Source organism: Episyrphus balteatus, chromosome 3, assembly GCF_945859705.1.
Source record: "Episyrphus balteatus chromosome 3, idEpiBalt1.1, whole genome shotgun sequence".
NCBI lineage: Eukaryota > Metazoa > Arthropoda > Insecta > Diptera > Syrphidae > Episyrphus > Episyrphus balteatus.
This window is the reverse complement of record NC_079136.1, coordinates 76,879,901-76,893,385: the sequence shown is the minus strand read 5'-3', so window position 1 is coordinate 76,893,385 and position 13,485 is coordinate 76,879,901. Positions and strand designations below refer to the sequence as shown.

Here is a 13,485-nt window from a genome sequence, read left to right as displayed (position 1 = left end):
TTAATTTTTCGCGTCGGTTTATCAAATGTGAGAAATTGTATAAATAAATAAGATAAAATGCTGTCTTGAAACCAATCGTATGAACATGAATTTGACCTGTCATTCATTAAATGCCCGTGCAATGCATTCTTTACAAAAAATTCTATTTGCATTTTAATATTCAAAAAACGCTTAACAAAAAAACCGACGAAGACGATGTAAAGATTTACTGTTTTTGTTTTGTTATGTTTTGTTTCTTTTATTTAAAAATAGAATTCTTCTACGCAAAGTGCATACATAATCAAATACCATTACAGCTGCTTCAAGCAAAATCTACCAAAAATTACTCATAACAACAATTCAAGGTTTAAAAGTTGTTCATTTTGTTGATATGGTTTACACAGTAATTAAGGTATGATGCCCACAAATAAAATATGCGTACTTGGAAAAGTTTGTAAAGAAAATTATGAAGCAAGTGAAAAAATAATTTCTTATTTTAGGTATATCGACTGTAACAGCGAAAATAAGTTGAAAGTAAAACGTCGGTGACCTATCCCATATAAAAATACAGTCTAGTTACTTGATGCTATTTAACATACATAGGTAATTGGAAAATTTTCTATCTAATTTTTTCAAATCTGGATTGATTTCTGCTAATTTTAATTTTCTTCATCTGAACGGTTAAAAATTGACAATTAAATTACTTAAATTTTCATTCATTCAATTATAACAACAAAACGATTGGGTATAATTCAAAAACAGGTTTTTGATCAAGAACAAATGAATAACATTAAATTCATTAGTTTGCTGATCATGTACACTAAAAAAGTAATAACAATAGAAACAGTGGGTATAAAGTGAAAAACCTAGTAACAGTTGCACTTAGATAAGAAAGTGTAAATGCAAGAAAGTCATAAAGTGAGGACTTGAAAGTGAATAGAATTCCTTGTGTTTAAGCTTAATTAAAAAGAATAATCAACTCTATCGAGCTGATTGTTTTATATCATTCAAATTTATTTGTCTGTTTTTGTGGGCTTCCGTTTTTCAATATCCCACAAAAAAAATCAGGTTCAGTTAGTTCTGGAAAATGGGGAGCAAACAAAAAACTTAGTTTGTTTGAACTTCTGCCTATCAGTGCCAATCCGGTTTTCAGAGGATACAAAAATGACTAGCAGCATAAGACCCATTTCACACGAAACCGGAAATACACCGTTTATTTTATTATATTTGTCTTGTTTTTGGAAAACGAACCTACACGATTTAGCCTTTTCTTTACACTTTATGCAGATTTAAGTTAAAAAAAGAAACTGACCATTTTTTTTTTTTTTTTTTTCAAAAAACTTTGTTGATTTAACAACTGGATCAGTTACGCTACGTAAATTTAAAGTATTTTAATTTTTTTCTTAAATCTTTTAGCATTTTCAATATTGCTTGCTTTTTGTCATTATTTCCGTGTAGAAAAATTTTCATAGCTGCAGCAGATAGATTTCAACAAACTTCTTTTTCTATCGGTCTTCTCCTTCCGTAGCTGTAAATTTGTAGCAGTAAGTTCACTAGTAGTAGTTTTTCTAAACTAAAAGAATTTATCACCGCAGAAATTTGATGCCGTTTTGGAAACGCAATTCATTCAGGGATACATTTTCATTCTCATATTTTTTTAAATCGATACTATAAGACTTAATCCATTTTCGACCATTGTTTGTTTTTACCGACTTCCAAAAAGGAGGAGGTATTCAATTCGTCTGTATTTTTTTTTTTTTATGTTTGTTACCTCATAACTTTGGACAGATTCAATCAATTTTGATAATTCTTTTTGTATTGCAAAGCTAGTGGCTGCAGTGTGGTCCCATTTCAATTTCGTTTAGTTAAAGCCATAGGAACTATTAAACAAACCATAAAACCCCGTTTTTTCGGTTTTGTTTTTTTGATAAAAATGATTATTTAAATAAGCAATAAAGATGTTTTTATAGACTTCCAAAAAGGAGGAGATATTCAATTCGTCTGTATTTTTTTTTTTTTTTTATGTTTGTTACCTCATAACTTTGGACTGAGTGAACCTATTTTGATAATTCTTTTTGTATTGGAAAGCTGGTGGCTGCAGTGTGGTCCCATTTCAATTCGTTCATTTATAGCCATAGGTACTATTAAAAAAAACATAAAACCCAGTTTTGATGCATGGAAGTCGGTTTTGTTTTTTGATAAAAATGATTATTCTGCTTTACTCTTTAAAAAAAAAAAGTCTGTAACATTTGATAAGTTTGAGTCAACCCATTATTGATATCTTGCAAACATCACAAAAACAGTGTTGTTGGAAAGTTCAATATTCGATATTACAAAAACTCACGTTAAACCATTTCTGATTCTATATTCCAATTTGGAAGGTAAAAGTCCATTAGAAAAAAAAATAATTTGGTTTCTATGGCAAAATTGGGCTGGCCAATATTTTTGTCATTTACGGAAAAATCGATCTAAAAAACGTTTTTTTGTATACTTTAATCTTTCCAAATATTTTCTAAAATAAAAGTGTAGTTTTTGTACATCAAATAAAAGGTTTTAATCAATTTTTAAATGTGTCTTCATATTTGATTCTAGAAATTTTGGAAAGAAACATAAAAAGTATGACATTCAAATAAACAGTAGATTAATTCCGTTAGTAAAGTTAAAACAAGTTGAAAATTGCCTGTGTCGGAAATAAAAAAACCCTTTGGCCAACAATTTTCATCTTTTTTTATATTTATATATTAATTTTTATTGATTTAGGTTCATAAAGGCAAAAAATCTAAAATATTTAACTTTTCACTTTTGGAGGAATGTTAGTATGACCATTTTTAAAGTTTTGCTTATTATAAGATTGTTTTTTAATTTTCTAGAAAAATGTATATTAAAGTTAATCATGTACTCGTATTTGAACTCAATTCAATAAACCTAAATATCCTTTTAATTCCTTTGATAGCACCTGTAGTTTTTGAGATATTGGCATTTTTGTGTATGAATAATTGAAAAACTAGAGCTGCTAGAGAAAAACTAATGTTGTTTTCGGTGTCCATTTAGTCATAAATATAATAATGACTAACAACAGTCTAGTCTTGAAACTTTTTTGTGTGTTAGGCAGTTATACGTATGACATATTCCGTTACTCTTGAACTCATACAAAATTTGGATTTATTTTCTTGATAGGTTTGTACTGATAAGAAGCCTTAGTAACTATGTTATGTTATGTTTGTCTAATGCAAACTTTTTTACGAGTTTTGAACGTACTTATATGTATATCGCAATTAGAAATCAACAAAATAAGAGCATTAGCTTAATAATACTGGAATAGGTATAACCATTTTTTCAAAAATATGATACTACGTGACGGTATTTTGTCGGAGTTTTCACCAATATTTGAATAAAGGGTTTCTTACAAAAAGGATTACTTGTGAAATGCAAAAATGCAAGCTTACTTATGGTTAGCTAGTACCATAGAACTTACCAAAGATTACCAAAGAAAACATATTTTATAAAAGACGAAATAATGTGTGCTAAAATAAAAAAGTAAACGAGAGTGTTTTAAGTGTCATAAATTATAAATTCACATCAACAACAAGTCAAAAACATAAACAAACAATAATAATATAAGATGAGACTATTTTCGCCACTGGATAAATCTGAAGGAAGTCCACCGTACCTTTTGCCATCGAAAAATCTCACCAGCTCCAATCAAAGTGCAGCTGCTGATGATTCCATTAGTATGTCAAATTCATCGCTTAGTTCCGAAACACTATTTTCTGGAATTGAGCTCTACGATTCATCATCGTATGAGAAGAATGACGTGATGGATGAAATAAAACATGGAAGTACTTCAATTGCTTCAACATCATTTAGTGATAGGGAACACTCGAAAAGCCATCATACAAAAAATGGATATAGAAATTCTGGACGGTTTTCTTCTTCATTATTATGCAGTCAACAGCAAGAGCCATTGGAAAACAGTAGCAGAAACTTCAAAACTTTCACAAGCGATAGTGAATCTGCAGACAATGAATCTTTGTCGGACGATCGATTTTATGCTGAATGTGGTGATATAACTTTAGTCGATGATACGTATTCAAATTGTGATCCAAAAAATGAGGCCGAACGAATGTTTTATCAAGTGGTTGAAATGCTGCGATGCGAAAAAGAGGTTTGTTTTCTTTTTTTTTTAGATACTTTGTTCTGCATACCAATTTATTCTTATTTTTGAAGCATTGCAGTTTGAATAGCTCACGTATGTATATTATTTGAGCTTTCTTAATGCAATAAAAAAAAAAAACTAGAAAACTTCTGCTTTCATTTGTAAGATGCTGATTCGAATATTCAGGGCGTTCCGTATGTAGTTGGGGGGGAAATTTGAAAGGTGCACCGCGGTGGTTCTTGAATATATTCTAAAAAAAAAAACCAAATGATTTTCCAGTAAGGCTCTATCTGCGAAGTTGATATTACTTAACGATGGTTTTTAAAACCGCTCTGTTTGGTATACCTTGACTCATCTTAACTATAATTTTTACTGATAATAGTAATGGTACAAGCTTCGTATAGGTCATAATTTACGATGAAAGAAAAAAATGGACATTAGCATGCATAAAAAATAAGAAGGATATAAATGCACTTTAAATAAAAATTAGCTTAAACAACAAACATAATTTTTTTTTCCTTAGACTTGTTAACTTTTTTGTTTATTAGCCATGTTTTATTGGGAACTCAGTACTTAGCTCAATAAAATTTTGCACGGTAAACAACACGAAATGGTTCCTAAGGATAAACAAAATATTTGTTTTTTTTGTGGTTTCTCTGTAAACCAACAAATAAAAAACTTTTTTATCTTTAACAATCATTTGTTGTTTCCCGTGCAAAATTTTACTGGGTAAAATACTCAGTAAAATACTGTGTTACCAATAAAACACGGCTGGTACTGTTTCCTTCATAAGGATAACATTTAGCCTAAAAATTAAGACCTCAACGACCTCGTTAACACGAGTCAAGGTGTGCGAAAGTAAATCCTAGCAAGAAAACATTTTTTCAAGGAAAAAATTGGTAACAGGTTGATTTTTTTATATAACATTGATGAAGTTTACGAAAAGTCCTGAAAGTTCTGCCGTTAGACCTGTTATAGTAGCACAAAGGTAAAAAAAAGGTTTTTTCGGGTTTTAAAATAAATGTTTAGCTTATATCAGATATCACAGTAAACAATATTTTCAGAGACCTCGTTAATCATGATTTTTCTACTAGAAGATGTTAAAAATACCTTTAATGGCGAGTATTTTACAAAAATTCATCCCTAAATAACATGCAGAGCACAATTATTAATATACAATTACATAAGAAACAACACAATCTCTGATTTTTCATGGAAACAATAAGTACATATTTTTAAAACATGATAATATTTCATAGACAAATATTTCACCCTATTCAAATCTTCATGTTATTTTTTAAAATATTCGTCTTTGAAATAAGGGATAATAAGTTTTGAACGATAAGCTCATAACAATTTTGTAACTTAATATGGCTGTATTTATAAAGACTTGTAGAGCTTCTTTCTTTATAAATCTCACATTAAATTTACATCCCACAGCCAACCATTTCTAAGTTTAAGTTGAAATGAAATCCTTTTTCTTTTCATAGCATTTTTCTTTCTAATATGCTTAAAGATTAAAGGGTTAAAAAGTCTTCGAAAGGAAATAAAGAAAATAAATATCCTTGGTAAATTTTGTATACTTAAATAAATACATAATATAAGCCTTGACTTTGTATATCGTTTCTTCACCTTTAAATATTCCTTTCATTTCAGCCCTTTTTATTTCTTTAATATGTATTTTATCCACCGATAAACGTTTTTTATTGACTTTTTCATTTTCACTTTTAAATTCTGTCACGTCTCCAAATTTGTGGTCTAGCTGGAATTTTTTAATATCTAGAAGCAACAGGAAAGCTTTTTATTACAAAAAAAAACGGCTTCATAAAAAAGTTTGGTTCAAAAAATTAAATTTGTATTATTTTTTTTTTCTAGAAAATGCGCCAGTTCCAAAAAATACTTGAAGATCTATGCTCCCGTGTTGCGTCTGCTGAAACAACAAAATCCACCTGGGGTCCACCAACTAGTTCACAAGATGCTGTCGAGCAAATGCAACATCTTCAGAGACTTCGCGATAAAATGACCACAGCCGGGGCTTTGTTGGACGATTGCAATGAGCAACAATCATTCTTCACAGTTAATCAGGTGCTTGTTCCTCCCCCTTGTCTTTCAAAACTGGAGGATTTGAATACAAGGTAAAAATCAATTTTCCTCAATACCCAAAATTTCATGTTATTTATATAAAAAATTATGTTTTAATAGAATGAAACTGTTGCAAATAGCAATGGATGAGAGGCAAAAAATTTTAGTAGCATCGGGAGCTAATATATCAGCAGAACACTGCGACGATGGACGAAATACATCCAACAGTGGCACAATTGGACCTTTACCAAATCTTAGACAAAGTGTTAAATCACCTTGGGAACGTGCAACGACAGCAGCCAATGTGCCTTATTATATTGAGTGAGTTTGTATGAAAAACAAAAATGAATTACAAAACTAAAATACCAATATCATTCACAGCCACGAACGAGAAACGACCCATTGGGACCATCCAGAAATGATCGAACTCATGAAGTCTTTAGCCGAATTGAATGAAGTTCGTTTTTCAGCTTATAGAACTGCAATGAAACTGCGATCAGTGCAAAAACGATTAGGTAATAAAGTCAAAATACATACATGTTTTCAATATTTGACCATTTATTTCTTTTTTATATATTTATATAGCATTGGATCGTATACCAATGGCAATTGCGATAGAATCCTTTGACCGGCATGGTTTACGAGCACAAAACGATAAACTTATCGATATTCCTGATATGACGACTGTTTTACATTCTTTATATGTTGTAATTGATAAAATAGACTTAACTCTGTTGTTGGATTTAGCAATTAATTGGATTTTGAATGTTTATGATTCCCAAAGAACTGGCCAGATACGCGTTTTAAGTTTCAAGGTAAGAATTGTATTCATAAGTTAAGTGTTTCTATTCCATAGCTTTATTTTTTCTCATTTTTATTTATCAAGCTCGCTGTGTTGAAAATAAAAAAGCATTTTTGAAACTCGAAAGTTCCATTATGATCGACAGTGTAGTCCTTGTCCTTGACATTTATAAAATTAAAAAAAACTCGAAATTGACCAGTTTTCATTCACAATAGTTCATCTTATATTCGCATCGAAAAAAAAAATGGTATTACACCTGTAAAATTGATATTTTGGTTATAAAAGACCAACATAGTTATCAAAATATTGTCTTTCATCAAAATATTGTGTATCACCAAAGGACCTTTTTTAAGAAATATTTAACACATCAATTGATACTAAAATGATTTGTTGTTGATGTTTTAAATGTAATATTTTTATTCTTTGTATCAAAGTAATATTAAAATAATGTTGTTTGTAAGTTTTGTAATTTTTGTGTGGAAATTAATAGTCATAATAAGAACCAATGTCACATAGTTTATTTTTCTAATTTGATTTTCCCTTCAGATTATCTCAAAATGCAACAATTTATAAATTAAGGCTTGAGATCAAAAGTCAAAATTTAAATTACTATCGTCGGAATAGTGCTGCCAGAGCCAGCTGTTTTTATCCTTGAATATATCACTTGGTCTTTAAAATTTTGATTTCCGATTTTTCAAAATTTGACTCTTATGGCCATTTTCATAAAGCCCTTTTAAATATTTATTAGGCTTTTACGTCCTTAAATGTTCCATACAAAAAACGTCATTTAAAAACCTTTTTAAATGTTTACGAAATCGGCCATTAAAGATTTGAATTTGACGATTTAAAGCTTCTTTAAAATTAAAACTTATTAGATATTACAAATAAAAAAGAGTGTGTGTACTACACGCCGTTAAAGTTCTTCTTCTCTCTCACAGAAATTCACTAATTCGATTCAGACCATGACCATTGTATATGTATGTCTATAGTACTATCAATCGAAGAAAATACTTTAGCGACATCTTTTGGTAGATCTGCATTTCAATTTCCTGCATAAGGTTCAAATATAAAATAAACTAGCGATCCCAAACAACCACCCACCCACCCCACTTCATGAGAACAAAACTGCTTTACAACAATGAAATCTAGATGGTGCTAATATCACTAGTCAATGCCTTTGACATTCCTGTATACAATCACCGGAAAAGAAGAAAATATAACTTCAAAAATCCAGAAGAAATATAAACAGAGGCAATCAATATGATTACATTTGTTTTTGTGTATTACTAATTTAACGCCCGTCAATGTGCATGAATGCTAAAATGTATGAATAAACCATTTTCATATCAATTGACCATTTTTGAATGCGGCTGTATTTGGCAGGATTTTTCAAATTTTGCTCCTTCCTCTTTCTGGCAACACTGTCGTCGAAGGCAGTACAGAAAAAGTGATTTTGCAAAAACTCTATGGGTACAACCCCATTGCAGCAAGTATACCCTCTTCTTTCCCATTTTTAACGTATTTTTAGCCCTTTTAACGCTGTTTAGCATCAAATGCTAGTAGAAGTAATTCATAAAATAATCTTTCGGCAAACTTGATTTTTATTTCCTTTAAACCTTCCATATTTCAACCCCTTTTTTAAACTTATTTCCACACCACCGTCCGATAAAGTTGTCGGCGCGTGGTTTCCGAAGTAGGTCTAATCCACAGACAACTACTTTAATGAATGATTATTTGTAATGTTCAAAACGGTCACTTCCGTAAATTCACGAGTCGGTAAAACGTTTACCTTGTCTTCTCCACAAGTGTTCGCGTTTGTCATCACTAAAAAACTTAATCTTGCATTCGTCTGTAAAGAGTACAGACCTTCAATCGTACTCTTGAACGTTGTCCATCTTCGTAGAGTCGATTACGGATAGTTTGAACACTGATTTGAGTGATTGCTTTTTCGTGGGTATCGCTTTTTTTCGGCTCTTCACATGGTAAAATTGCTGTTCAAAACAGTAATAAGGACTTATACACATGTAACTTCTCCAATGCATTGATTCTCTTATAATAATAAATAAATCTTAGCAGGGCCCTATTTTGTTTTTAGTAGTTTAGTTCCGGCAAAATATACATCAAACGATATTAGCCTGATCTTTGATGGTTAGCTATAAATTTTTCAATCTTCCGAAAAATTTCATGAAGAAGATCACACCCTCGACGACATTAGTGTTCAAATGAATTATTTTTCTATTTGAAGTCAATATTTGATTTTGCTATACTTTAATTTTTTTAGGTTGGATTAGTTCTACTGTGTAGAGGACATCTTGAAGAAAAATATCGCTATCTATTTCGACTAATTGCTGATCTTGATCGAAAAGTTGATCAAAGAAAACTTGGACTTCTTCTTCATGATTGCATTCAAGTAAATATGCTACATTATTTTATGAATTTACCTTGAATTATACAAATTTTTTTTTTACCAAAAGGTGCCAAGACAATTGGGAGAAGTTGCGGCATTTGGAGGATCCAATATAGAGCCATCAGTTCGATCTTGCTTAGAACGAGCTGGAATATCACCAGATAGTGTGTTTATTTATTTTCTAATTTCTTTATTGTTTCTATTAAATTTTTATATTATTTAATTAGCACAAGATAGCAATCAAGAAATATCCATCGAAGCACAACATTTCCTTGGTTGGCTACAACATGAACCCCAAAGTTTAGTATGGCTTCCAGTTTTACATAGACTTGCTGCAGCCGAAGCAGCTAAACATCAGGTTAAATACGCACTTTTTAAAACCAACAAAAACATTATGTAATAAATGTATTTCTTTTTTCCAGGCAAAGTGCAATATTTGCAAAGAATATCCAATAATTGGCTTTCGTTATCGTTGCCTAAAATGTTTCAACTTCGACATGTGCCAAAAATGTTTCTTCTTTGGTCGGAATGCCAAAAATCATAAATTAAGTCATCCAATGCACGAATATTGTACAACGGTATGTTGTCATTTTTAAGCCTAAATAGTTACTTTGTAACATAACATTTGTTTTTTTTTTTTCAATATAGACCACATCAACGGAAGATGTTAGAGACTTTACTAGAGCACTTAAAAATAAGTTCAAAAGTAGAAAATACTTTAAAAAACATCCCCGTGTTGGGTATCTCCCAGTTCAGAGTGTTCTTGAAGGTGATGCATTAGAAAGTCCAACACCTAGCCCACAACACACCACTCACACACTTCAAAATGATATGCATTCAAGACTGGAAATGTACGCTTCTAGATTGGCTCAAGTCGAATATGGCACTGGTCCCAATTCAACGCCTGATAGTGATGACGAACATCAATTGATTGCCCAGTATTGCCAAGCTTTGCCGCCAAATGGAAGCGGCCCTAAGTCTCCCGTTCAAGTAATGGCAGCTATGGATGCAGAACAGAGGGAGGAACTAGAAGCCATAATTCGAGATCTTGAAGAAGAAAATGCAAATCTTCAGGCAGAATACCAACAGCTTTCTACGAAACAAACACAAAGTCTTACAACTCCAGACGATGGAATGAATCATTCACCATTGAGTGGAATATCGCTTAGTGGTAATGGTGCTGATCATGGACAGGTAAATACAAAAATTTTTAATACATGCGTTTTGCTCATAAATGTTTCCACAAAAGGATATGATGGCCGAAGCAAAGCTACTGCGGCAGCATAAAGGTCGGCTAGAAGCGCGTATGCAAATCCTGGAAGATCACAATAGGCAACTAGAAGCTCAGTTACAAAGGTTGCGACAGTTGCTGGATGAACCAAGCAATCCAAGTAATGCAAAACCATCTACATTACAAACAAGATCGGTGACTGCTTCACAACTTAATACTGACTCGCCAGCAAAGATGCAGCAAAACGGTTATTATGAACAAAACTCAAGTAAGTTTTTCAAATTTGAAATAACAAATTTTATTTGCTATTATTTTAAGTACTAACAAAATTAACTCGAAACCATTTTTTAATAATCTTATTGCTGCTTAACAAAAGATGGAATCGGTGGTTTATCAATGTCTGGTTTGAATATTGGAGAAAATAAGCAAGTGCAAAATGCTGGTGCTCATATTCATCAGCACACAAATGTTGATGGTGGTAGTCATGTTTTGATAGGAGAAGATGGTAGACCACCTCCACCACCTCATTCAAGTTTATTGCATATGCCTGGTAATGTTGTGTACTTGTTTGGTTTATTTGATTCATTGAAATTGCGCTAGTGCTAGGCCCTTATAATGTCAATTTTACATTGATATATAGGGCGATGAAGGTGTCTTTACTTTTAACTATACTCTATAAAGAACGAAGACACCCCCAATCTTTTTTCAATTTACTTTAACTTTTACAAAGGCGATCCTATTTTTAAACTACTCCTTTTGAAGATCGAAGGCGATCCCCAGTTCACATTTTTACTACATTAAAGGGGTCTCTATTTTAGTCCTATTTCTTTTGAAGGACAAAAGCGGTCTCATTCTTTGTGCAATATTTTTTATTTTAACAAAGAAATTTTACCCAGGGGCGCCAGAAGTGCTTAAACCGCCATTGATGTTTATCAAAACTTTAAATAATTATACGTAACGGTTTCTTAAGTAACCTTTAACAAAATTTAACGCAATTTCTTGAATCAAATTTAGATTTTGATTTTGAACTCATTTGAAAACATGACTTTATATTGATACTTTCCTTTTTTATGCTGCTTTATTTTGGATTTCAAAGATCATTCTTAAAAAATCAGGATAAAGGTAATGGTTAATAACGAAGAAAAAAATAACAAAAATAATAAAAAATTAATGGTTAATCTTAAAATATATGTTTATGAAGTATCTGAGGATTTATTTTGAATTTACTTTTTTTTTAAATAGTAAAATTTTATGTTTTTATTATAAAGTTACATTTCTAAAGTTATATAACACTGCCCAACACACAAAAATTTTCCAGACCGTTGTTTATCATCTCTTACTAAATTTAGGGTGCTGATTCCGAAAACAACATTAGTTTTTTTCTAGCAGCTCTAGTTTTTAAATTATTCATACATGAAAAGGCATAGAAATTCATACAATTTTTTTTTTTAATTTTTTTTGTATTTTTATTTTACTTACTGAACCGAAATACAATACATTCGAAATAAGTTTTTCCAGCAAAAATGTAAAAAATGAAAATATCTAAAAAGCTAGAGCTCATAGAAAGCAACCAGTGTGATTTTTAGGCCTAGTGAACCCAAATGCATTACGTTCGACAAAAAATTTTCTGGAAAATGTTAACAAACAGTTAAAATAAGCATAACTTTAAAATTAGTACGAAATTACCCCCAAAATGTGGCAAACTTAAGCTCCTAGAAATAAATGAATGTGATTTTTAGGTTTACTGACCCTAAATACATTAAGTTTGATATAAATTTTTCTAGAAAATTCTAATAAACGCTCCAAATAAGGAAAACTGAAAAATTAGTATGAATATTCCCCAAATACAATGGTCGCCTTAAATAAAGAATCTTAATACTAATTTCCTAATTTATTAGTTTAACGTACTAATATTAAAAAAAAACTATTGTTTACATCATTGATATACATATTTAACAAATTTCTAACAATATTATGAATTATTTTTCCAGAAGAAATTGGAAGAGCCGTTGAAGAACTAGTAACCGTTATCACTGAACAAGAAGTTGAGCATTCCCTTGGAACAGAAGATGACATAGAAAGTAAAACGACTTAAAAAAAAATAAATAAGATTTTAAAGCGAACAATCCACAAAGTGATTTTACTTGGAAATTATATCAAATACACAAAAATTAAAAATTATATAAGATGAATGAATGAAGAAGAAAAAAAAAACAAGTTGTGAATATTTAATAATATAATTGTAGTATTAAGCGACTATATTGATCATTCTGTTTATTTTTTATTATTTGTGTTTGTTGCACATATCAAAACAATGTTATTGTCTAGTTAAGAATCAAACAATTTTTTTTTTTTTAAATATAATTGCCTGACGATTTTTTTTACAAATTTTTTTTGTTTTTTTTTTTTGTTATTATTCTTATTTTTTATTAATTATTATATTATATATAATATTTTTTTTTAGTTTTCTAGCAAATAATGGACCACCTACATACCTATTTGGGTATTGAACTGTTATCAAGAAAAATACCCATAATGCTTTAAACACTTTTCTACATTTTTTAAATAGTAATTTATAAAACAAAAAAAAATATCTACACATAAACCATTACAAAAAAAAAAACTAAAATAAACTTGACCAATCAATGGAAGATTAGGGTCATATGAAATATTGAAACTTTTGGATAGACAGATAAAAAATAGAGAATTTATATTAAAACTACTTGCAACTTAACACTTACATAAAAAAATATTATTGCATTATTCGTAATTGAAACTCTAGCTATTGATATTTCGCAACGAATTTTATACTCTGTAATTAATATCAT

General features: G+C 30.3%; 1 protein-coding gene across 10 annotated transcripts in view; it reads left to right on the top strand.

Annotated features, from left to right (window-relative positions):
* The window catches only part of LOC129916434 (dystrophin, isoforms A/C/F/G/H), a 105,651-nt gene extending 92,643 nt beyond the window's left edge, over positions 1 to 13,008 (top strand). For 5 of the 10 annotated variants that reach the window (XM_055996393.1, XM_055996395.1, XM_055996402.1 and 2 more), the window contains 12 exons: positions 6,011 to 6,270; positions 6,338 to 6,538; positions 6,599 to 6,732; positions 6,803 to 7,032; positions 9,301 to 9,429; positions 9,494 to 9,590; positions 9,654 to 9,784; positions 9,849 to 10,004; positions 10,075 to 10,620; positions 10,676 to 10,925; positions 11,034 to 11,207; positions 12,649 to 13,008. In XM_055996393.1, coding sequence (XP_055852368.1) covers positions 6,011 to 6,270; positions 6,338 to 6,538; positions 6,599 to 6,732; positions 6,803 to 7,032; positions 9,301 to 9,429; positions 9,494 to 9,590; positions 9,654 to 9,784; positions 9,849 to 10,004; positions 10,075 to 10,620; positions 10,676 to 10,925; positions 11,034 to 11,207; positions 12,649 to 12,752 — 2,412 coding nt within the window. In that variant the 3' untranslated portion in view covers positions 12,753 to 13,008. Of the gene's footprint in view, positions 1 to 6,010; positions 6,271 to 6,337; positions 6,539 to 6,598; positions 6,733 to 6,802; positions 7,033 to 9,300; positions 9,430 to 9,493; positions 9,591 to 9,653; positions 9,785 to 9,848; positions 10,005 to 10,074; positions 10,621 to 10,675; positions 10,926 to 11,033; positions 11,208 to 11,753; positions 11,780 to 12,648 lie in introns of all 10 variants that reach the window. The other 5 variants (XM_055996399.1, XM_055996398.1, XM_055996394.1 and 2 more) reach the window with 5 other exon arrangements.
* The last annotated feature ends 477 nt before the right edge of the window (positions 13,009 to 13,485 follow it).